The sequence below is a fragment of the Hippocampus comes genome, unplaced genomic scaffold, assembly GCF_001891065.2.
Source record: "Hippocampus comes isolate QL1 unplaced genomic scaffold, H_comes_QL1_v1.1 scaffold242, whole genome shotgun sequence".
NCBI lineage: Eukaryota > Metazoa > Chordata > Actinopteri > Syngnathiformes > Syngnathidae > Hippocampus > Hippocampus comes.
The window spans coordinates 1508240-1534677 of record NW_017805385.1 but is presented as its reverse complement, the minus strand read 5'-3'; the positions used below and the strand labels follow the sequence as shown (position 1 = coordinate 1534677).

The following is a 26438-nucleotide window of genomic DNA, read 5'->3' as shown; positions in this document are numbered from 1 at the left end:
TGTGCAATTGGCATGCTGACAGCAGGAAGGTCCACCACAGCTGCCGATTGTGAAATAAATATTCATTTCTCAACCGTCAGCCATCCCCAAAGGTGTTTCGGAGAATTTGGCAGTACATGCAAGCGGCCTCACACAAGTTTTACAAAGCTAGAAAGAGTGTACAGCCCAACTCGATGTTTGAGAGAGTGTTTAATAAAAGCAGATCCAATGTAAAATACCACTTAGAAATCGTTTACACCCATGCTGGAATGAGCATGCGGCTTGGAACCACTTCTCAAGTTTCAAAACAAATTATTCAAGAAAAGAAATAATACAGTCCGGAACATGCATTTACAAACCTCTCACAAAATAACAGTCGTCCTGACAACTAACCAACAACAATAATAATGATAAAAATAAGCAAAGAGCAGTCATTTAATACTATCAAGTTATGTGTCATCATATTTCCTTTTTTATAGTGCTTCTTGCAGTCACGTTACAGTTCTCTACAAATAAAACATCAAGTACAATATGATAAATAAAGTTAAATATGAGTAAAATTAATGGGGCAAGTCCCATTTAATTATGTTAAGACATAAACTTAGTAATTTCCAACTCAATTTGTGTGCTTTCTTAATATAATCATATCACATCAAGCTGTCATATTTCACAAGCCAAAATAGGTTTGATTCGCCACATTTTCTCTTGTTCTATCTTCATTCAGTTAAGTCTATGGAACAAAAAAAAACAGAATTTCAGCGAAGAACTAATTGAATGCATGTACTGTATGCAGAATCTCGAGTTTCCATCCTGCTGCTAAGAGGGAATGGAAGGCCAAAAATCTCATCAAATAAATACATTTTAGGATTATAGATGCCACACTTGTTCTTTTTCAAAACAGGTACACCAGCTGATAAAAAGAAAAATGCTCAGATGTGACTGACAAGTTGGTATTTCTAAAATTTATTCAGCTTGGCGAGAGGGACGAACTGTTCGAAACTTTTCATATGATGTAGCGTAGCACTTCCACAATTCAAATGCAAAAGTGAACATGATGATCTTTTGTAAGGGAATAATTTATGCGGCTCTTGGATTTGATCACATGAGAGGGTTGCAATAGTGTGGCTTGAAAAGTTGAGAATCTTAACCAGCAGAGTGCACTAGAGACACAAGAGTGCACTCATTCTCAAGCACTGTGAGGTCCTGTGAGAATGTGGCCATTTTCAGTTCATTGGTCCACAAAGAAACATTTGGTATCGGAAATCATTTATTTTTATGCCAGCGACCTATAATGATGATTATATATGATTATATAATGAACAATTAAATAGTCTTCCACTAGATGGCCGATGGTACAATTTACCTGTTGCCAGTCACACAACTGAAATAGCTTTGTTCGGCTAAACAGGCCCGACCAAGTCAATTAAGATGAGACCGTCATTATTTTAGTACACCGTCGACAGTTTTTGTGGCATCTTCGTTTGTTTTTTTCAAATGGCAGAAGTGTGTCTTGGCTCATTAAAATTTGGAATAAATGCATACACATCTTATGATAGTTACCATTTAAAATGAAAAAGCTTGATACTGTTTTTTCTCATCTGAGAGGTCTTTAAAATGATATTCAGAACCTGCTACATCATAAAACATGATATGAAATTAAAGTCCTTTGTTCGTCAAAACCGAGCCCATCTCCTTCAGCTCCCATAAACAAACTGATGATGATGATGATGATATGCGGAGTAGACATCCGCGTGCTTCATTTTCATGACGCTCTTGCATGAGATCTAAAGCCTTGGACTATTTGGGCATCTCTTTTGGTCCGCGGGTCCAAAGTGCAAGTCCACGTCAGTTCACTTGCTGTCGTGCGCGGTAGCAGCCGTTTGCGTCTTGTCCTTGTTGCCGTCCTTGTCGGCGTCTTTCTTGTCGTCGTCGTTGAAGAAGAGGAGGGGGAACATGCCCAGGATGCAGCCAATGCCTACGCCGATGGCTTTGCCCTGCACGCAAACGTGAAAAGTGACTTTGAAATGAATCGAATGCAACCATACTGTCGTATATCGTCATATCAAAGTCTGAAGAGGCAGATGTGAGATTTGTCTGCCGAATAGCAGGAATAATACACAGCACAACACTCATTTCCTGTCACACCTTTCTGAAAGGAAACAACACTAAAAACTCACCTGAAATGTTGCGGTCCGCCTTTTAGTGTTTGACAAATCAAACCGCCCGGAGCTCATTACCACATGTCGCATGCTGTTGAAAAATCTTTAAGGTGTAAGTTCCTTTGTAATATCGAGCAATTAAAAAAAAAAGGCAAGATTGATGACGTCTGATTCTTGTTTCAGGCAAAGTGTGAGAAATGAATGCCATCGATGGCTGCAGCTGCTTATGTAGCCCGTTGAAGCAACACAAAGCAATAACTTAGTTTCGCTTCAGTGATCTCTCACCAATTTGTAGTGAAATTTAATTTTAATCGCTGTGGTAAACATGAATTATTGTGTGTCGGGAAAAGGAAAAAATGTCAACCAACATATGATGTGCAAATATCAACCAATATCATGGACTACTACAGTAATCACGCCAATGAGACATCGGAAATGCTGTAACTCAAATATTTGGCGCTGTGTCACACTGCCACCTGCCGAGAGGAGATGCCAAACGCTCGACAACATCTCCGTCCGGAGCCCCCAAGTGACACGGAAGAAAAAAAATTACAATAGCGTTCCCTCACAATGTTTGCAAGGTAAGGCAATTTTTTTTTTTTTAATCAATTTTATGTCACCTAAGGGGCTTCGTATGCCCTGTGCCAGTGCTGGAGAGAAAACCGATTTGACGACTTATGTTGAAATCTTGTCAACTTGCTTCACAGCACACTTGTGTCATGTCCAAATCATGTTGATTAGAATCTAATTGGGAACAGGACAGGCACGGCGGGTGACTAGAGAGCACGTCCGCCTCACAGTGCAGAGATGCGAGTCTGGCTCTGGCCTTCCTGTGTGGAGTTTGCATGTTCTTCCCGTGCCCCGTGCCTGCGTGGGTTTTCTCTGGGTGCTCTGGTTTCCTCCCACATCCCAAACACATGCATGCAAGGTTAACTGAACACTCTAAATTGTCCCTCGGTGTAAGTGTGAGGGTGAATGTTTGTTCGTCTATGTGTGTCTTGCGAATAGCTGGCAACCAGTTCAGGGTGGACCCTGCCGAATGCCCGAAGACAGCTGGGATAGGCTCCAGCACGCCCGCGTCCCTTGTGAGGATAAGCGGGCATGCTGGTTAACAGTACATGATATTGAACCAAACTACTGGTACGCTGTCAAATGGTTGCAACCCTTACATATGGACACAATGATAAATTAGAAAGGCACAAGACAAGTGCACGGCTGAATGTTTTGGTGTTATTTTGTAATACAAATCAATTCAATTGAATCACTTTTAGGTGTGTAGCTACTATGGCTCTACTTGACCACCAGATGTCACCAGTGGGGTCTATTTTGTCAGGCTTTGAAGCTTTGACTCTTAACAACTCAATATGGCAAAGGCCTCAAAAGCTTCACAAGGCTTCATCAGCCCATCTCCACATGTAACCAATCCATGTTCTTTCAGAATGATTTTGAGGCAGATATTGTAAGAGATTTTTTTTTCTTGCTCTAGTCTTGCGCCATTTGGCAGGTATCCGTCTCTTTTGATTACAAACCGAGTGGGAGCTGATTCTGGTCTGCCACATGTCGGCCTGCTTTGGACTCAGGTCAGGAATCTGCATCCCCAGTCGAGACGCCAAAGCCTCCACGTAACCTGCCAGCCTGAACAGTTCGTAAGAAAGACACAAAATAATTCAAATTAAAATAGGATCCATGTTTGATTGACTGAAGACTCCAAATTGTCCACAGGTGTGATGAGTTGTTTGTCTGTGTGGCTTACAACTGAACAGGAAATGTCACAAAATGATGCGTATTATATTTGGTCATTTGCAACCAATAAAGCATGAAGAGCACTTTGCCAACCCCCGAACCATCAACATCTTGACAGTTTTATTATTTGGGGGGGAAGGAGTCGAGGAGGCCATAAATCTTTGATGTGCCATAAATCAATTCTTTTCAATTTTATTTATTTTTTTAACCTGTGATCACGTCTCCTCTCTCCCGAGGGACAGTCGCCGCACAAAATATCAGAAGCCTTTATTTTTCTCACCCATGTCTTCAATCACAGCCCCACCCATTCCATCTATGGGACTATAACACACTTATTGCTGCTTTGCGACCAGGAACAATCAGCAACCAGCGTACAATCAAAACTGACAGCTGATTATTATTCTACAAGTCAATTCCACGAGTACACTGGCGGGGTTTAGAAAACAGGATCATATGTCACTGCACTTGCGTTCCACAATTTTGTGTGCCAAAGAACATTTACGTGAGCTGTTTGCTTACAATGGTAATTGTAATAAGACAGGTGCAGCAGCTGGAGAAAAATAAAAGAAACTTATTTCAAAACCACTCAGCTGACTTCATTTGTGTTGTAGTCTTGATCGGCACAGCAACGTTAACTTTAACAACTTAATATGGATGGTTGGGCGTCAGGGGATCCTCACAGATCCATACTTGGTACACTGTACTTTGTGGACTTGTGTGCCTACATTCGCCGTAAAGGGGAAGTCAAGTAAAAAGCTTTCTTGACAATAATATATTCTATGTGGCCCCACTAGTCCAAACACAGCATTCTGATTAATATTGCATTTGTGGAATTTGAATTAAGTTGCAAATTCACGTGTCTTTGTTCACCTTGGGGTCGTTTTGCCTTGGACTACCACTAGCTGTTTACTGAAAATAGCATCACTGTGCCTAAGGGTTCATCTTAAGAACATCACCTGACCCAAGCCCAGAAAATAGGTGAGCCATAACAATTGTTAGCCGCAGTTCAGCACTGCGATGTAATTTTCAGTCGGCGGCACTTGGCAAAATGGCTGCCCTTTAGGGTGGATAAAAACAGGTGGATCTTTTTTTTCAGCAGATTTGGTGTGAATAGGCTTCAAATAAGAGCGCGAACATGAAGTGCTGTGTTATCTGCCTTAACAGCGTTTGGTAAGTGTACCTTGTTAAGTGTAAAACATCTTATCGCATGTTATGTACTGTATATTTGCCAATTGGTCCCTTTTTGTCCTTTTGCTCATTTGATCTTTTTTCTGTTCTCAGATCGTGATCTTGTATGCACATTCAAATTGTAAATTTGACTTTTGATCAAATGCAATATGAATATCGGTGGAGAGAATTGTAAGGCATTTTATGTTGACACATTAACAAAGTGTCAAATTGTGTATCTTCATTAAAAAGTGAACTAAAGTGGGCCAATCTGAAAATGAGTCCCACACCTGCTTGACAGTCACCAACATGAAGTGACACTAAATTAACCTTTTCTTGTAATCCGATAACACGATAAGCTGTCCACTAAGTGCTGTCCCTGAAAGGGCTAAAACTGTAGTCAAAAAGTGTCCGAAAAACGACACTTACTGATTCATCTGTGATCTTGTGAAGGATTTTAAAATTGAATTGCTACTGAATCATTCATCACTAAAGGGATAGCGGAGGGGATGTGGAACCACTTGGACACTTTTGACAACATTTTCAGTTCCAAAAATATTGTGACTCAAACCCATTCGCTGACATGCAGTTCTGGTGTGACAAATGTATTCGTAACGATTTCAGTGACATATTTAACAGCCCCTCAACCCCTTAGTGTCACCCAAAAGTTGAGTCAGCGGGGTTGGAGATGACAAATATCATATTTTGAGAAGGTAGGGTGAAGACAATATTTTGCAAGAAGACTTTAAACAGAAACTAATCATGAATCCTTTTTCGACACTGCTTATCCTGCTGGGGGCAGCGGGGAGCTGGAGCCTATCCAAGTAGAATTTGACTGACAAATTCACTAAAATGAAAGCGTTGACATTGAATCACTTCATGGTGCTGGATGGCCTCGGAGACAAATATAGTCTCAATGGGGTTATAAGTTTCTTACGTACTGTATAATTAAACATATTTCCACGCCGAGCGGAAAAAAACAAACATCACTCATTTATCTTTCACAAAGTGCACTGCAAAAGTTGTAATAACATGCATTTTTGCCTCAAGTCGGACATCATGAGTCACAAAATCTCAGTTCAAGTCACTTTGTGTGCATCTTGAGTGTGTCTGCGGGCGAGCGTCTGCATTGATACGCGTGTGTGCGCGCTTCTGAGTGTGAACTGTTTCCTACCCGAGTCCTGCCAAATCTGACACCAAGTTGCCAAGAGCAGCAGCTGAGGAAGAAACAGACGAGAGGGTCAAAATATTAGGCACACACTCTGGCTCATGCACTGCAGTTCGAGAGCAATGTAAACTACAATTACAATAATAAACACATTAATACCTCTATAACTAAACATCATCTATAAAAAGGCAGACATTTACAGTGAGTGGATCCTCTGGTTTGCATCTTCGGCTCTTGCACTTTAAAGTCCAACAGTCTTTTCCAGATGGCAACATGGTTGTTAAACAACATCCAGGATTATTCATCTCTTTTTTTTTGGGGAGGGGGGGCATTTGGGATGATACACCTGAACATGTGGCCAAAATGAGCCACCGAGGATTTGAGCTAAGAGAAGTCAATGTGTGCCAGCACATCCTGAAAGCCACTCCGTAAAAGCGGAGTTAAATGAGCAGATCTATTGCACGGGGTGGCACGCTTCTCCCTGCCTGCAGCTCACAGCTACAACATGAAAACATTGACTCTTCGGTCCGCCTCCACATGTTGGTGCAGTCGCACACTGACAAAAATAGTCATTTTGTAGTGGTGGTGGAGAAGCTTGTATATGAGTGAGGACAAGGGAGGGTTATGAGACTATAACCTAGATAGCATTTCTTATTAGTCAGCAGACCATTCAAATTTCACATCCTGTATTTTTAGTTAATGATTAATTACAGCTTAATGATGACAAGCATTTCCCCCCATATCGCAACAGCGTCTCCAAGTGCGCACCTCACAGCCCTGTACTCTTCCGAGCCAACTTGATATCATCCACCCGTGGAGGTCTATTTGTGGTTACTTATGAACCTAATTTGCTCACCTCGACATCCCAGCTGACATGAGCAAATCACAAATGTTTCTTTTTCCACAATACATTCACTGTGCCTCTCGCGTGCCGCGTTTAAAGGAAATGAGTGGAACCACTTAGATTGGCGACGAATCAAGTCAATTGTGTTCTCACCCACAGCGCCGCAAAAATACCCATTCTTGTGCCTGGTTACAAAAATACCAATACTTGTTCTACCCGTCCCCCCCGCAGATTTAGACAGCTCGCCGTGCTAACTTGCGCTGGGCACACAAATAGAGCTCTACGTCTTGAACTGCAATCAAGAATATTGCCCAACAAATATAAAACCAGTGAATAAATGAGCTATGAAAAGAAAGTGTATCAGAGCTTGCCATTGTTCATATTGTCCTCTCCATCATAATGTCCTCTGAAGCAGTACAAATGTGGCTTTTCAAAAGCAATCAAAAAGGCAGTTTTTTTTCACTGGAGCCAATAAATATTCAAAAGCATAGATTACTTTGCCATGGTGCACCCTTCATCTGCGACGTGGCATAGAGTCATTTACACTCATTTGCATCCCAGAAATGGAATGATGGGTGGACTTGCCCGCCGTCTTGACACTAGTGCTAAATCACTGTGGGAGTGGCCATGACACAGGCATCGGTTTGGAACTTGAATGTCACCAGCGTGGCTGTAATGGCATCTCATGAGTTGAAAATGTCAGGCCGAGAAAGGAAAAGAAGCTGCTTATGCCTTTTAGCGAAGGGTGCCTGTGGGCTTCAGGCATGAAATAAACTGCAGCAAACTTGGGAGTCAAAGCTCGACTATCAAAGATAAAAGGCAGCAAGAAGTGTCGAAGAGTCTGCAGCTCTTATCAAAACGACATCTAAAAAGCGTCTCTTTGCAGCTCTGACCGCTAATCTTTTTAAACTGAACACATAAGAAACGATTCTTGAAATAGTTTACAGTCACATACCTTTTGAACCAAATTAAAATAACGTGTCATCTGATTCTTTTTGTCATTCCTTGACCCTTTCATGCTCCCTGTAACCTGATTAACATGATAAGCTGTCCACTGTAGTAACCACTATGCCTGAAAGGGTTGATATTATTTCTATTATTTTTATTGTATTTCTATTGTTTTTTTCCTGCAGCTTGTGCTACAGTAGAGTAGTGTTTTATTATTCTCACATTTAAAAGTTGTGACCTGGACAGGAAACTTGAGGACTGGTTCAAGCCAATACCACAAGCCTACTGGATCCAATTTTACAAGCAGGAAAAAGCAAGAGGGTTCTCTCTGACATAGAGCAATAACCCTGAATTGAAGGCAGTCAGTGGGAACTGAAGTAACTATTCATGATGGTGATTGGGCTAAAGAGGACCAAGTACTCATCTGACCTGGACCGACCCATAATCTTATGTAAGATATTACAGGATTTGAAATAAATCGAAATCTATATCTGAAAACGATATCTACTGGGGGCATCTGCTCTAAAGACACACACCTGAAATGTTGCATAAACTAAAGCAGCCTTATCTCAATTTGTCACAGAGGAGTCACAGTGACACGTTTTTCTTGTCTTAAATAAATTATGCATGACGATGCAATGATGCTCTTACCTGCCATAGTCGAAATGCCAAGGATCACGCCGATGGACAACTCAATTTGTGTGCCCTGGAGGATAACAAACACACTGAGTAACTATGATAATCCAGGCAAGTCTGTGATACTTGTCTTACTTTTGTACTAATGTAGTCTTGTATACAGTGTGGCTTCTTTGAATTAATATTTAGTTTTTTAAAATCCTTGTTTTTTTTCATCACCTCATCAAGAGGTGGTGGTTGCTTATTTCAAAGGGGTCAGGTGTTGGTCCAAGTTAAATTATTCCAATTTGTGTTGAGAACTACTGTATTTTGGATTGGATTGGATTGGATACAACTTTATTGTCAAATGTGCTGTATGTGTAACATACAACAGAGTATGTTAATAAAATCTGGATTAATGGTGAACTTTCAGCAAGAAATGTGAGGAGTAAGAGCACAGTGGCCCCCAACCTGAAATTTAAGGGCACAGCCACACTTGCCAAGTACTTGTAAATATTCGTTACACTAATTTTCACTGCATTATTCATAAATGGGCTGAAGTGTGGAGCCGAAGTTTGTAAGATAGAAAAATGATTTAAGAATATTAAACAAAACAAAACAAAAAAAAAAAACAACTCATAATTTACTGGTCACACGGCACCGGTTAGATGAAAAATTTTGTGGCAGTGTCTAAAATTTAAGGAACAGAAAAATGCAACCATTTAGGGCAGTCTGGAGCCCTGCACATATTGATCCAGGTTTTACATCTAAAATAAAATAAAAAAGTGACAAAAAGCCTAAATAAAGGTCGTTATGACTTTGCAAAACTAATAAAAAAAATAACACGTCATGAATCAGGTAATCATAGCTTAAGGAGGTGCAATAATTGCTAGCTATGTACTTGACAGCCCATCTAACTAGTGGCATTATGTTACATGAAAATTAAGTTCCATTTGCCATCTTTTGTTTGGTTGGCCTTGAGGAAGCGTAATGAAGGATGATGAGAGGAGTATGTGAGATGTGATGCAGAATGTTCGGAGATAGAGAAAGGCGCCAAGATCAGACAGACTGCAAAATAATGAAAGATCAGACAGACTGCAAAATAATGATTGAGTAGAAAGTGACACAGTTCCATCTGGACTGTTGTCTTTCTGTCGAATGACTTTATATTTATTTGTGTGTATTATTTGTGCCATACTTGTTTTTTTTTTTTTTTCATTTGGGGATGATGGATTGAATGGAGCTCCTTGAGACGTTCAAAACTCTGCTTTAAACCTCTCCACAAGTTGATCCCTAACCTGTCTGGTGAGTTCCGTTATTCTTCATGATGCTGTCTAACAAACCAGTGAGCCCTTCACAGAACAGGTGTATTTATATTAGGGCTGCCATAAACAATTGTTTTGCTAGCTGACTAATTGCCAACAGTAGTCACAATGAGTCGACAAATTGGATCATATGTAAATCGCAGCATCCTGTACCAGCAAGCAGCTGCATCCATCAACTTACAGGTTGTATTCTTTTGTGTCGCTTGTGTTTTTTGCGCCTGTAATGGGCAGCATTTTTCACAGCCCCGTTTTATTTAGCGGAGATGTCGGCGCTGTTGGACAGTCTGCGCTGGCGCGCTTGGATGGATGGCTTGTTGAGCCAAGGATGAGAAGAGAGGAGCATCGGCGCGGATGCGTATTTGGAACTAAGAGTCGCCGCTTGGAATTGAAACGGATTTACATGGGACAGGAGAATTGAGCCAATCTCTTTTTTTTGTCAATGGATGCTACAGCTTCTTTTGAGTCTGTATAAATGAATGATAGACAATTAAGATAATAGGGCATTCAACTTTTGATTCAAATTTCCAGCTTTTACCAGCATTGAATTTGACATGTTTATGAATGATGGTGCAACTTAAATGGAAGGCGATAACATGGCCTTCAAATTTTTAGCTGTTAATGTTCAGTGCTTTTTTAAAATCGAACCAATAACTAGGCAGAGTTGCACTAACACTGTGAAACAATAAATACAAAAATAAATATTTCCTCCTGAGTACCAAGCCTTTTTATAATGTAGAGGGCAATGAAATCCAATTAGTACAATTATGAAAATGCACTCAAATAAACACTTAATTTTGTCTTGAGTTAACCTTTATCCAAAATGTTTTTGTTCTCCTTCGCTAGTAAACAAAATTTAAAAGTAGTAAATGAATCGACAAAATCAAAATGTGATATGGTATACACCTGAAAAAAAAGATCATTCAAGATTAGGAGGCACATATTTTTTTAGCACTATAAATTTGGATATTGAAACTGTTTTGGATATTGGAACGGATTAGGGGTGACACGGTGGTAATTGGTTAGCACGTCTGCCTCACAGTGCAGAGGTGCAGGGTTCAATTCTGGCGCCGGCCTTCCTGTGTGGAGTATGCATGTTCTACCCGTGCCTGTGTGGGTTTTCTCCAGGTATTCAATCCCTGGTACGTCTTCATGTATTTTATTTATTTATTTTTTCCCCCCTACATGGTAGCATAAAAGGGTCTGAAAATAACTGGGGCTGAATTAGTTAATCAGTTAATAGTATCCAACTGCGTGTAATTTACTCTTAGTATAAATTACGGCTGCCAAGATGATGATCAAAATCGTCGACAATTAATTTAATAGTCGTTAAATTATGTATTCATTTATTTGGTGCTTTGTTTTTCTCTCGAAACTACCTGGGCTCTCGCTTCTCCCGTTGGCTATGCCTTGTTTGTGATGCACGTGCGCAGTTGTGATAAAATCCTGGTCATCCGTGATGGAAACAGAAGCATTGTGGGTAATGCAGTGGCATGGCTAACCTGAGCAACAGGCTCCGAAACTTCAGGCACATTTCACCAAACATACTTAAATCAGTGGCAGGAGGAAAATGCACAAGTCAACTCAATGGTATGTAGCATTTAACATCACATTAGCGTAACGTATTTAATTTCAGTATGGGTTGTCAGGCGCTGTCGAATGTGTAGTTTCTTAATTGGTTTGCAATTTGGGCATCTGTGTATGCGGGGTGAGTCATGTGTTCATTGAAGGCAAAGATATTGCATATCTGTCATTTGAAATCTACATGGAAATATATAAAACGAGAACAAGTGGACGTAGGCATTACCGTTAATTGGAATTGTGCCTCGGACGAAAAGTCAAACCCCGGCTCGAGAACGACTTACTCAATTTCAACGGTTTCATAAGCATCTGTAAGCCGTTGTCTTAGCAACTACTCTACTTGAAACTTACCGCAACAATCATGATACAGTTGTCCAGAAATCCAAATCCGACAAAAGGGAGTGCATTGTGCAGAAGAACTGAAAAATAACAACCACAAACATCATGTCAACAAGAACTATATTGAAACATTTTGTTGGAAAGAAGAGCTTGACCTCATATGAGTTCATTTCAATACATTAACACCATTGCATAATACAATAATCACAGTTAACTTATGGTTCAATCATTGCAAAAAAAACAAAAAAACAAAAAAAACAAAATAGCCAACAATTCATGTATTGAATCTCATTTAACTGTGCAAGGACAACTAATAAAATGTGTGTTTAGAGTACCGTATATAAAGCAGGCGTGAGGGATGAGCATTTCATTTGCTTGAGAAACTATTTCTAGTGGTAACCTATTTTGGTTCAGACGTAGAGTAGGCCTTCCATTAATGGCCTCTTCAAAAGTAATTATCAAAATGGCAAGAGCAAGGCAACAATCATCACATTAGACAAAGGCTTTTGTGGGTGAGTGAGTGCAATTTTCGAGTTCCAGAGATTGCTGGATGAGCTGATGACTGTGTTAATTGTTAGTGTTTATTTGAAAACTTCAGATGAAGCGGGAAACACTACATTTCACCACCACCTAAGAAATATTTTGCTTTACACTTCATCGGACTCAATTCAATTCAAGGTTGTTATAGTGAATGGAAAAAAAAAAAAAACCTTTAAAAAAGATAACTCACTAAAACAACATTTTGTGTTTACAATACTCAGAAAAAAACTATAAATTTAGCAAAAAGGCCCCTTGGCAATTAATCCAATAAATAATCTTTTAAAATATATTCCGAATGTATTCATTGTGGCTTGGCCGTTTTTACAATAGACGTATGGCCAGACAGGACACAGAGGTTCCAAAAGTAGTTTGGAAATAGGTTGCTTTCATGTGAAGTCACTTCCACTTTGTATTTGATCACGCTCACCACCAGGTAGTAAACAATGTCGGAATGTCCGCCGAAAAATTTGCCTTAGATAGCGTGTATGGGTCAATTCCTCCCAACAGAGTCACTTTCTGACGTTATTGTGGGTCGTAGATCAGCTGGCAAGTCATCAAAATACTTTGACAATGCCATACTAAAACAAGTTGATGGTCGCTGTGAACAGATGTGCCTGCGTGTGTGCAACGCGTGTGTAACCTTCCAAAATGGCAGCGGTAGAAAAAAAAAACATCTCCCAGAATGCCTTCAGGATGCTTGCAAGCAAGCTATCGTAATTCACTTAATGTGTGTTGCCTTGAAGTGACGTCATCAAGATGTGTTTGATATTGCTCCTCTTTTCACTCAAATCAGCCTGTCATGCTACATGAAGTGTACTTTACTTATAATAAAACACAAGCATGTGTCCTCTTATCCCATCTACGGTATCTATGAATGTTGCAAATAAAAGCACGTTTTTTTTTTGTCTCGCTCTCAAAAAATGGTATGTATAAAATGACTAAAACCTAATACTAAAACTAATACTAAAACTAAGAACTACAAAAATGTACATAAAATGGTGCATTTTGGAAAATTATAATAAAAACTAACAAACTAATTTTGAAAAACGTCAAAATAAAATGAAAAACCAGAAACTATCATCACTGAATTACAGATGTGCATTGCAGGAGATAAAAAGAACTATTGCTGGCATTGTTCATCTAAGTAAACTCATGTAAAATACACACATTCCGTGAACACAAAACAAATATTTGTGAAAAAAAAATGTACTTCTTACCATATCTTAACTGTGCTGCAGTAGGTGGAGCAATGTCAAGCTGCCCTGTTGACAAAAAGATGACAAAGTACGATCAAAATCAAGAGTGAAACATTTGTGGGAGACCTTTGAGAAGAAATCAAACATAAGAACAATAAGAATAAGAATAAGAAAACCTTTATTTGTCTCACAATGGAGAAATCCCCAATTTACAGCAGCAAAGGTATGAAAGGAAGAAAGTAGGACAAAAATTATAGGAGCTGCTGCAAAGGCAGCCACTCTCGTGGCGCCATGAAAGTAATATGGAAAATATGAAAAGACCATATGAAGTGCTGTGATAAAAGTGAATCGGGCGGAATCTCTCCCTCGGCGACTCCTTCACAGAGAAAGATGAGTGTCTGAACTCATACTTCGCATTGATTGCAGCTGGTGTGAGCCTGTACATGAGAAATACGCAAGCCTTATTTAAGTATCACTTCAGTCGTCCTGTCGCCGTTTTATTGTAACGTGGCAGTCTTCTATTTCTTTTTACTTATTTTATTTTGTAGTTAACACACTGCTATAAGACGGCATCTGTATTCCTACCTGAGTATCCACCAGAGGCTTGATTCCTCATCATCTCTTATTTCTTTTTTTGACCATTATCTCTGCACTACTTTTACATAGTGCCACCTATTGTTCGGACTGACACGCTACATGACTAGCCATGTCTTGTGTCACAGGTTACATTTAAAAGGTACAGTTTGCAGTATTAAAAAAAAGGAAAGAAAATCACTCGTCATCTGTTAAAACTGTATGACATAGGAGTGAAATGTTAAATTTATTTATTATTTGGAAAAAAAGACCCCTCTATGGTGCTAAGTTATGCCTTGAATTTAATTTGTAATTATTATTTGTAAACCTGTCATGCCGCGAAAAAAAAACTAGCCAGAGACTGTAGAGAGAGAGAGAATGTGACCTAGTAGTCTGCCTATTATTTTCTCGAGCGCGCACACATAGTCAGGCATGCTCACGTTTGGCGACATTGGCAGACTTGCCCCATCGAGTTCACACGTTTATCTCAACTCACCGGAAAAGCCACAGTGGAATCTAACGGAACCTCTAAACAGCCCCGTTCGTCAGAACCAATGTCATTTGGTAAATAAGCTATTTTATTAACTGTTGAGCTTGTTGTTGTTGTTGTTGTTGTTGTTGTTGTTGTTGTGGTTCCACGTTAGTGCATGTCACTGCCAAGGGGTTAAGTGGCCCTAAATATGATAATTTGCACACCAGACTCTACAAAAGTCTCTTAGTCGCATACGCTGTGAGCACAGACACACAAAAACTACCGTTGATGTTTTCTCATTCTGGAAATAATAGCGAAATTCCAAATTGGTTGGTGTATTCAAATAACTTGATAGCTTGACGTCACCAAATTAAGACTGCTCAATGCTTGTTCAAGCCTTTAACCACCAAAAGTCGCACTATTTTGCGACCATTAAATAAATATTTTGCCTAACCCTTCTGACTACTTTACACCACTAGATGGCAATCTCTTGACAAAGCACTTTCACCCGCTGGCGACAGGGTGATACCATGCCAGTGGAAAACAGTGCATTATCTGCAAATGAGAAATTGACAAAAAGGAACATGAAACTGTACCGTGCCGTATGCTGACAACCGAAAACATGATCGAACAAAAAGATTTTCTATCACCTCGCTGCCCTAATGTCTGAAAATGCTGCTTCTTCTGTTCTTTTCATTGCCATGGCTGGATGGATGTGGCACTTGGGACACTCGTCAACCACTCAACACAGAGCAATTTGCTGGAATACAAAAACAACGGAACTGTAATGCTACATTGCTGTGTTGTACAGAACAGACAGAAGCAGACAACGCCAGTTGCTTCAAAGGCCGAGGGCAATAAAATGGTTTCCTTTTTCAGGTTCTGTGAAATTGGATTTGTTTCACTCAGGTCTGAGGAAATTGGAATCCAATTTCCACATGCTGACGTCGATTTATTCTGTCACACGTCTCGGCGCACGGAGTGGAACACAAAATTTACAGCAGTGTTTTAAACTGTGACTTTACAGTTCTAATCAAGTCGTGTTCACGTCATTAGAGTCTTGTCAAATACTGCTATATATATATATATATGTCGCTTTTCTGCTCCCGCGTCTAGTTTCATATCCTGCATTCTCCATTCCTTTTAGGACGCTGTGTCATGTGACGAGTTCCTTCTACTGTTACAGAAGAATAGACAGGAGATTTCATAACAGCACAGATTGTCTTTGTCATTGGCTTACATTCCACACACCAAAGGCACACATTAGTCAGACTGGTGACACCACTTGGGATTTCATTTTAACTGCAGTAGCAAATCCATACCAGAATAAAGCAGTGTGAAATCACTTAACAAGAAGTAGAAGCACTTGAAGGGTTTTCGGTTCCAAATTAACGGGAACCTCACCTCACAATTTATTGGCTGACATGGCTCACAAAAGGCCTCCGGTGTAAAGCATTGATTGTGTGGCATCGAAAATGCCACAGTGCTTTCCTACTTCAAGAATTGGGCTCAGCAGAAAGGAATTGCGGGGAAAGCCTTTAATGGACTGTGGTGAGCAGCTATGCGCGAGTAAGGACTCTGCAGCAGCCATGTACTATTTCCCTAATTGTGTATCCGCATCCTGCAGCAATACAGGAGATAACTGCTAGCTGATTATAGTCGTGTTGATAGAGAAGACTTTAAATACACATTTGTTAACAGAGCTGTCAGCTCCCACAACACCCCGAAGCAGCACTTTCACATCCTTTAACATTTTTACAAGAAGTGGCGCAGCGCCCACACGCACACATGGGACGACATCTAAACACACTAGTCTAACCAGCGTAAGTACTATATCTGCTCATGTCTCACTCAATTTTGCTTTTCTCTGATTTGGTGGGTATATTTGACATAGTGCCCTCTGGAAGCCAGAGAGACAGCATTGACCATAGCGGTGAGCCAGGGGAAAAAAAATTGATGTCGCAAGTTCAATTGACCTACCATGATTGTGTCGTAGATCTGTGTTTGTCTTGTGTACCTCAAAACCTTTTTTGTCATAGTCATTACTCATATTGTACGTGTTAATGATTCTCCAAAAGTCGACTGGAACGCAAATGATTGGTGAATAAAAATCATTCCGTTTTGTTCCCTTGGTTTGAACATTCTTTGATATTGTCTTCCTTTTCACTCAAATCAAACATAGAAATAGGATAAATAATATCAATTAGAAAAATATGAATCAATATTGAGACCCACTGTAGCAGTTTTACTCTGTTTTTTTTTTCTTCAGTCATATGAGCATTAATTGGCCACTTGCGTTGACATGCTGTTATATTTTTAGCGCAGCTGTACCACAGGTTATTGATCCTGGAAAATAAATTATTTAATGTTTCCACGTACCCCCTGCAATGTGCTCACACACCCCTAGGGCAGTCCTCAAATAGGGGGGCGCGGTGCAATGCCTTTGGCAGGGGTTGCATGTGATCCCTGGGAACAGGCTTAATAAAGTGTAATTGTGCATCCACTACAGTAGGGGGCAGTGGTGCTCTCATTGTCTGAAAAATAATGGTAGCGCTGACATTAGTGCTCACATCATGATGTGAGATCAAATTCTCCTCATACCACGCATTCAAATTATTACATAGCTGACTATAGATTGTCAGCATAAATTGAAATTATGCAAACATTTATGACAAGGACACCAATACTTTTTTTTGGTCATGAACTTTAAGTGTGAGTAATATGGCCATAATTTGTATTTCATTATGACTGAAGTTGTGTAGGGACATTTTGGAAAAAAAAAAATCTGAAATGCAAGCTCAATAGTGAGGCTCTGCATGGGAAGCAAAGAAAAACAAATGCAGAGGCGTTGTTCTTTTCAGACTTTGAACCAGCACTTGATTGCTTGTGTGTGTGTGAGAGAGAGAGAGAGAGAGAGAGAGAGAGAGAGAGAGAGAGAGAGAGAGAGAGAGAGAGAGAGCGCGAGTGATTTGAAAATCTAGTTTCTTGAGGAATGAGTTTTCATTAAGTGACATTGAGATTCAGCACAAAATATGAGCAGATGCTGTATTTCCCATTTGTGAGCTCATATGCTTCTGTGTGTGTGTGTGTGTGTGTGTGTGTGTGTGTGTGTGTGTGTGTGTGTGTGTGTGTGTGTGTGTGTCCATACCACCTCTACTGGTGGGCATTTCTCAATGTGTGGACAATTATATCCAGCCCGCACAAAAAAACAAAGCAAGGATGAGCTCCTTACACTCCATTAGACTGCATGCGTGTGCATGCGCATGTGTGCGTGTGTGTACGAGATCAATAGAGTACAGGGAGAGAGACATTCATCAAGCTAACAGCACTGCAGTATTTTTTGTATGATTTATGAGATAGAAGACAAGAAATTGTCCACAAAGAATGTGAGCCAGAGAGACAGGGACAGAGGTGAGGAAAGAGAGAGCACAAGAAGAAGAAGAAATGAACCCCACCAAATACAAGGATACAAGTGTCTGGCTGCTATTCACATGAAAGATGTCAGCAAATATTTCACAGAATAATGGGAAACCTCAAGCAGAAGTAAGGCGAGTAGAGTAGCGTTCTCCTGGCAGGATGTGGGAAACAAGCGGTTTTAATTGGCCTGTCTAAAATAACTCAAAAGACATACTACAGTGACTTCCCTCGGAGCAGAAAGGGAAGCCACTACAGTTCCTCGGAGACCATGGTCATGATGAAGCCATGCACACATTTGATCTCACACTGCATCCATTTAAGTGCCGATATACACCATCTGCTCAGAACCGTATTTCCCTGCACAATACCTTGCACTCACACTGAAGCAGCTTAAAGCAACGCAATCTGAAAATAGTCTTCAGAGTTATTCCAGACACGGAATTGCAGTCGGGCCTGCTTCATCTTTCAAAAAGACCATTAATTTACCCTCATTTCAATTTAGATTTCATTTAAGATTGTTACGCCAAAAGGGACAAAGGCCTTTCCACCTGGACCAATTTGCCTCGGTTGTTTTGTTTTTTTCTTCTTTTTTTCGAGTAAACTCCAAGCCAATAACACTAAAGCATCAAACTAGACCACGTATACCTTCCATCCATCTGCTTTCTATATCTCTAATCACCGCTAAGATCACGCAGTGAGCTGGAGCATATCCCTGCTGATTTTGGACAAGAGGCGGGGTACACCCTGGACTAGTCGCCAGCGAAACCACTCATGCGCATTTATAGTCATTTCGGATGGGGACCAACAGTGGAGCACTATTGGATAATGAGTTGTTATATTCACATCTGCCCAAGCAAATGACACTCAACATATTATATTTGTACTCTTTAATCAGTCAAAGATTCATTCAAACTTCAACAATATCCTATTGGAGTGGCATAGAAGGTGTCTTTTAAAGGCACAAGACATGTCACACGTGACGTCATGATGGCGACACCCGCTTATTTCAACCATCATTACTGTCAGCATTAATGACTGATTGTTATTGGACTTGCTGGCACACTCGTCATAGATAACCGTAAGGGCGAAAAGAGAGAGGGTGTGCAGTTCTTTATACTTTGTGCACTTCAAATTCTTGCAAGGACTCCAGCAAATGAGTTTCTGATTCTGCCATGTCAAGGATTGTGCACACGATTTTGAAATGAATGAGAAGATGCGCTTTGACTGGTTGCGAAGCAAGTCAGCGCAACTGCGCCAAGCTGCGTGCATCTGCAAACGTACCCAAACTTGGTGTAGCCGACCCCTTCACACAGCTAGGCTGCATTACATGCCAGATTTACACTGAGCATGAATAGAGAACCCCTTGACTTAAGTCATCTGTTCTGATGTATTTGTCTCGATGTTTCCCTGTGTACGAGAGGGTATTTTCAAAGTGGTTTGGGTCACACAAGGTTGTCGTTTGACCAGTGTGCTTTCTACAGATTCATTTGTACGACATACAAATCAGCCTCTGAATAATAATGTGTAGTGGAGCTGCAGTTAATTTTAAAAAGCGTCAAAGGTGCCTGGGGGGGGGCAAACAGTGAGAGAAGAATCGACCCTACATCCATAACGTAAGAGCAATGGGTAGGGCAAGGCTAAATGATTAGAAAGACACAAATATAAACATGTTGCTGATTGGTCACTCAAAATGAATCATAACTGTCTGCATGACAGAAGACAAAAAGCATTATGACTTTTGGGATAATCATATTACTTGAGTGTCTGTGTTGCCCATGTAATTGGATTTATAAAGTGGTCCGTCTGTTCCAATTTTTCAATAAAGGCAAGCCATATGTGGCCATTTGCATTTTGAATGCAGCTAGTTGGAGGACATGCACACTAATCAATTACGTTTGTTCCCAAACGTGGCCTCGACCCTACACTCGGTAGAGTTAATTTCAATTTGCCTAACGCGCATTCAATTTCAGCTAAATCGGCGTTAACTGTTGTTGCATGTGGGACGAGAAGAAAGTAATCGTGTTTGGTCCTGTCTTGCATGAAATAACATCAAAATCATTCGGCAAGAATCATTCTTGTTTCATGTGAGCATAAGAATGAATTCCAATAAGCAAACAATAAGTGAGCGGCTACACTTAGGATCTTACTATCAAAGAAGCAAACCGAAAAAGAAATGCCGATTCATCTGGATTCAAGATAAATGAATAAAAATGTGACGTAGAAGCACAAACAAATGAAAAGCTGAGCTGCTTACTCAAAATGCATATTTTAAGTTATAAATTCAATGACTCTATTGAATGGAATGGTCAGTCATGTCTCTTTGAAGGGTAAGTAATTTTATTTAGTTTGACTTGATATAGCTTTAGATTGTCTTTCAGTTCTTGAGTCTCGATAGTAGCATGAAAACGGTTACAGGTTACAGTTACACGTTAAAGAGGCTGAAAGTGTGTTCCAGGAACGAATTATGGCAATTGGTTTAAAAACAGCACCAATAAAAAATATGTTTTGAAATTAGAACAGCTTGAAAGTCAACCAGTGACTCGGAACAGATTGTGTTCCACTTTGGAGGTCCTAACAACAATCAGTGTCAAGAACTGGCCGAGATTACATACAAAGATCAATAAGCATGAGATTGATGACCACGCTTTATCCAACCAGATCCATCTATTTTAAGGATTGTAATTTGTAAGTGGCCAATCATTTTACCATATGTCTCCCAATGCAACAGTGTTACAGGAAATAACGGGAGTCAGAATGGGAAACTCTTTCCAACTATGTTGCCAGTTTTTGTGCTGATGTAGGGTTTTTTTTGTTTGTTTTTGTTTTTTTCAGCCTGCTCTTTTGTAAATGTCATCAAAATTACAATTTTAAATTTTCAGCGGTGGCTTGTGTACAAATGATAGATAGGAGTAATGCCCTACCCATTGCATGCACACACACACACACACACACACACACACACACACACACACACACACACACACACACACACACACACACACACACACACTAGGTGACTTGACGCTGTTTCAGCTCTTCTTCAACCTGCATAGGCACCTGGGAACAGAATATCTGGGGTTTTAAATAGATGAAGGTGAAGAAGAGGATGTCAGCAGACTTGAATCTGGCCAGGCTGGTCATGGAACAAAAAACAAAGCTGATCTTTGCATTAAAGGTACCTCAATAGGTGAAGTCATTAATGTTATTGTAATTTGAAAACGATAGATAGGAGTAATGTTACAAGTAATGTGTTGTAAAAATATATTTTGCATTTAGGGCGGAATTGTCCCCCTGGTTTCCAGCAGTTGAAGAAATGTGATAGTTGTTGTGTGAAATTACAGCTTTAAAGACAGTTTAATGACACAGTGACTAAATTAAACTGTAGGTAGAGTAGTGGAGCCACTTCCTTTATTTCTTTGACTCAACGTGTTTCATTTTATTCATTGTTACAAATCAGATGAAGACACTGAATTGCAACAATTTTCTGGTGACTATTGAGAGCAACACATTCAGCTGTCATTTTTTTTTTAAACATTTGATCGGGTGAGTGGGGGTGAGGATACTTTTCCTCCAAGAACCGGGGAGGAATTTGCACATTAAAGAGTTTATTTTTACTTTGACGCAAAACTGTTGAGCTCATGGGAGTTATAAATTGGGGTCAATATTTATGCAGCAAAAGGAGGCTTGTTTGTTATTATTACGTGCCAAGGACGCTTTCACCGCGGTTCACTTGAGAGCAGGATTCTACAAATTCTTCACAAAATGTTCATATGTTGCATTTGTTCTCAGTACAGTACACTTTAAGCATCTTAAGTGTCATAATACAAGCGGCGCTTGAATCCAACCAAATGAGGATTGTTTTGGCCTCGCTGGATATTAGAGCTTGTTTGACATTTATACTTCTTGACTCCCCATTTTAAAGCCGGTGATTGAAGTTTGTCACTGAGTGTGCAGTGCCAGCATTGAAGCACAAAGCCATCCAAGAAAATGATAAAAGTCTTTCTCAAGGCTCTTTGCTCTCAAAGCAAGCAAAACAACCATGTGAGGACTCCCAACGCAGAGCGTATTTGGCACGGCTCTCCTTACCTGACTCATTGATCTATTATAATGATCAATTAATGTTCTCTCTTGGCCCAGACCAAGATTTGCAGCATTCGCATTTTGTGCATCAGAAAATACATAATGTATTTTCTGATGCACAAAATGTAAATTATGTATGTAATGTAATGTAAAAATGTAATTATGTATTGTAATGGCAACCATTGTCACCAAATGGATAATAATAACAACTGTAATAAAAGTACTAATATAAGAAGAAGGAACCCAATGTACATAAGCTTCCTTTGGTCATGATGTAATGAGACTCGCCAAACAAGCACTGACAATGGCTGCCCTTATTTATATACTTGGAAGACAGTTAAGATCAGCAACTTTAGAAAATGTGCAGTGAAAAAAAGTTTGATGGCGGCAACAGCTTGACCCGGGAACTTAATGTCGGTATTTCTATTTCCGATGATAAAAATTGCTCCCACATCTAAACACATTGGAGGTTGAGTTCAGGGGTTCCACAGAAGATTAGATTCTCTGAAGACAACTTCGGCTTCCTCACATATCAATGATAGAATTTGAAACAGATGACCAAATGTCCCATCGGACAATAAAAAAAAAAAAAAAAAAAAAAAAGGGTCACAAATGACGATTGATGATTTTAGAAGTCAGAAGTTGAAGATGATCAATTGATCCTAGTCAATGGCTGACATTTTGGTACCCGTTTTTTGCAAATGAGATCTGCAAATGTAACAATAACAATAATGAGAGTCTGCAAATACAACGATGTTAGGTATTAATGCTGAATTACATACAGCTCTTGTATCAGATGACCAGTCGATTGTGTCGGTGTACCTAACGAAGTGTCTGGGGAGTTCATTATTGCAGAATGCTACCTGGATATGAAGCTTGTAACTGCATTAATTAGTCAATCAGGACAGCTACAGTACATGCATGAAAGAAAATAACAAACAACTACTGCAATAAATCGATTCAAACCAGGCTTTTAAAATGCCTGCCAGTCACCTTAATTTGTTGGAACAAACTCAGAGTGTAAGATTGAAGATCAAATTCTTCTGGCATAAATAAACTCCCAACGATCAAAGATCAGAGATGGAAATAAATTAATGCCACGTGAGGAGATCAAGGACAAATTAGGCATTTTTTTTCTTTCAACAGTGTTTTCTTGCTTCTCCGGGACATTCCAGATGGTTGCATTAGCATTGTTAGTACAAAGGCTCTGATTGATTTTCCATATTTTCTCACCTTGTCTCTGCAAGGCAATTCAACGCACTGGTAGAATGACTAATGCGCAGTATTAAACGACTGTTTTAGTAGTAACGGTTTTTCCACTTCTACTGCCACTTTTGGCCTACAAGTATACATCCATCCATCCATTTTCCGATCCGCTTATCCTCACAAGGGTCGTGTGAGGTGCTAGAGCCTATCACAGCTGTCTTTGGGGAGTCGGCGCAGGAAACCCTGAACTGGTGGCCAGCCAATCGCAGGGCACACAGAGACGAACAACCATCCACGCTCACACTCACACCTAGGGACAATTTAGAGTCTTCAATCGGCCTGTCATGCATGTTTTTGGAACGTGGGAGGAAACTGGAAAACCCAGAGAAAACCCATCAAGACACAAGGACAACATGCAAACTCCACACAGAAAGGCCAGGGCCGGAATCGAACCCATGACCTCTGTACTGTGAGGCAGACGCACTAACCAGTCGCCCACCGTGCTGCCTACAAGTACACAATTAAACCTTTTCCGTTAAATACGCTACTAAACTGGTAACACTACTAGGTCCACTAACGGACATGTGTCATGCACTTGTAGCCTTTTGGTTCCAATATGTTACTCGTGAGACTAAACTGTGCAACAGTTGACATACTAGTACTACCAGTGAAGCACCAAATGTTAACTAATAGAATTTTATTCTCACTGGTAGCACGCAGTACTCAAATTGTCTCACGGTAACATATCGTTGTCCTACTAGCATGTTTGTGTTTACTTATGAGGACAAAGAGCGTACTACTACATGGACCTTAAGATGGATATGGAGGTAAGGGTATCACTTACTGTACATGCTTCCACAGTTTTGCCATTCACAGCTGCATTGTCGAGAAAAGGGTTTTTTACACTCCAGAAAGACATACTGTCGTAGGCAATCACCCACCTTGAGCTATGGCAATGGACTCGAACCTGTGCAGTTCCCGCAGCAAGCAAGTGCGCTCAGAAGGATGGAGGCTATAAATAAACTCCTTGGCCCCTCGAGGAGAATTGAGGGGCTCTACCGGCTCTTTCAGCGGGTGTGTGCCGAGGTGACGCCGCAGAACCAGCGCGGATACCGGAAGCAGTGGGGCCGGCTCACCCGGGAGAGACACCGAGGGTTCCGCTTGGTGGTTCAAGAGTCCGGCTTCGAACGGCCCCCTACCGGCTCTCAGGGAGAGGACGGGCCGCAGGACACCCCGCAGGCGGGGCAGCATCTCGGGGGAGAGGACGACAGTGGCAGTGGGTATGACTCGGGAAACTGTAGGGTCATGGAACAAGCCCCGTTAGTAGGCTACTACATGTACAACTCTCAGTTCAGAAGCGGTCACATGAAAAACACAAGTCGGGTCATTTGATAGCTGAAAGCAGGCGTGGCTGTAACAATAACGTATTCGTGGGTTCTACGGGCCCACCGGGACTGACAAGGCTCAATAATGAGGCGATAATGGTCCAAATCGAAGTGCAACTTGTCTCACCTCAGTCAGTCGAGCCTCGGCTGTCCCGTCCAACTCGCTCCGGAATACAACGGAAAATAACAGCAGCAACTATCTCGACGCATATGTCTCTTCTTTCCACTCGCCGCGCGGTAACTGGAGATGGGAGCGAGAAAAAAAACTTAAATGCAAACAATTTTTTATTGAAATATGCGCGTCAATGACTATGTTAGCAGGCGTCAAGCCAGTTGTTGTAACCTTCGGTTGACAGGACGCTATGAGGCGGATGGGAGAGGACTGGAGCGGCTGGACGCATCCACACAAATGACCAATGAAAGAGCAGCTTTCTTCAGCGCGTAGCCGTGACGTCAGGGAACGTAGGCACGTTCAGGAAGACTTCGGATTTACTACACTGGAGTGCTTGGGGGAGTCGAAATCGACATTAACTTTGAAGAATACTAGATAATCATATGTCAAGCTCAGAGAAAAGATCATCTGATAAAATTCAAATATATTTTGTTACTTTTATTTTTAATGATCAGCTAATTTGTAAACGCGCAGGAACCACCACCTCCGCTCTGTTGGAATGTAAGAATGTTAATTTTAAGGGATTATCAACGTTATAAGTAGGTTTGGGCGTGATCACATTCCTGGCTTTTACGCACGTGGTGCGTTCATTCAGTCGCCCAACTAGGCAGAATTCCACACCTCAAGTAAAAATGACTCCGTTTAAAGCTATGCAGTGGAATTTTTTTCCAGCGCAGAGAAACATTCCGATGATGAGTTCAGCGGTGTCCTTATAAATCGTCCTCAAATGTATCTGAAGCCTTCTGCTTGAGTGTTTTAATACGCGATTGAGTGTTTTAATACGCGATTATTGATCAAATGAGTGGTTTCGGGGCACGTGAAACCACGGGCACGTGTTATACAGTATATAAATCATATAAACTGTAGTGAATTGCACAGGCAACACTGACCCCTGGTGGCCATGATGTTGCATATGGGTGACTGTTCATCCAAATTCTACACAAATTGTCCCATGGATAGCGGGCCTACTTTGGACAGTGAAGGCACCTGTAGAAAACCATTCGTAATCACATTCACACCCTTGAATCATGTTCCCACATTACACCACTCAACATGCAAGTCTTTGTAATGTGAAACCGCAATATTCAAATGTGGATATTTTGGCCGTCAACAATGATTTGCTTAATTTGGGAGGAAGGAAATATTTCAAAGGAGGTAAAAGAAAGATCTTATTTTTGAAGTACAAGGAGTCACATTTGTCTTTTTTTTTATTATATCGCTGACATGGTCGTTACACAAAATAACGTACTTTGGGGAACAAACTGCCCGTGGAACAGTGTAGATAAGTGTGTAAGTGTGAATTTATAAACCTGAACAACTAAAACAAGTTGATTTTCGCCTGCTCAGAATATAGAGGATAAACTTCTCAGTCTCTACATACAGACAATAAGGAACTCCGATATAATATATAATAACTGCTGTACTAGACATTTAAATATGAAGATCCCAAGGTGGATAATACAAATTATGTACAAGTGGACGGCTGAAATGAGAGTATGTTTGGTTAAAACATCTGAGATCCGAACACAAAT

General features: G+C 40.5%; 1 protein-coding gene across 1 annotated transcript; it reads right to left on the bottom strand.

Annotated features, from left to right (window-relative positions):
• Nucleotides 1-170: 170 nt before the first annotated feature.
• LOC109517669 (transmembrane protein 65-like) lies at nt 171-25146 on the bottom strand. The gene is made up of 8 exons (XM_019872980.1): nt 24862-25146; nt 24291-24644; nt 13623-13667; nt 11878-11945; nt 8660-8714; nt 6223-6265; nt 3668-3773; nt 171-1973 (listed from the first exon to the last, which is right to left on the bottom strand). The coding sequence occupies exons 2-8, from the start codon at nt 24598-24600 to the stop codon at nt 1830-1832; spliced, it is 771 nt and encodes a 256-aa protein (XP_019728539.1). The 5' UTR covers nt 24601-24644; nt 24862-25146; the 3' UTR covers nt 171-1829.
• Nucleotides 25147-26438: the final 1292 nt, after the last annotated feature.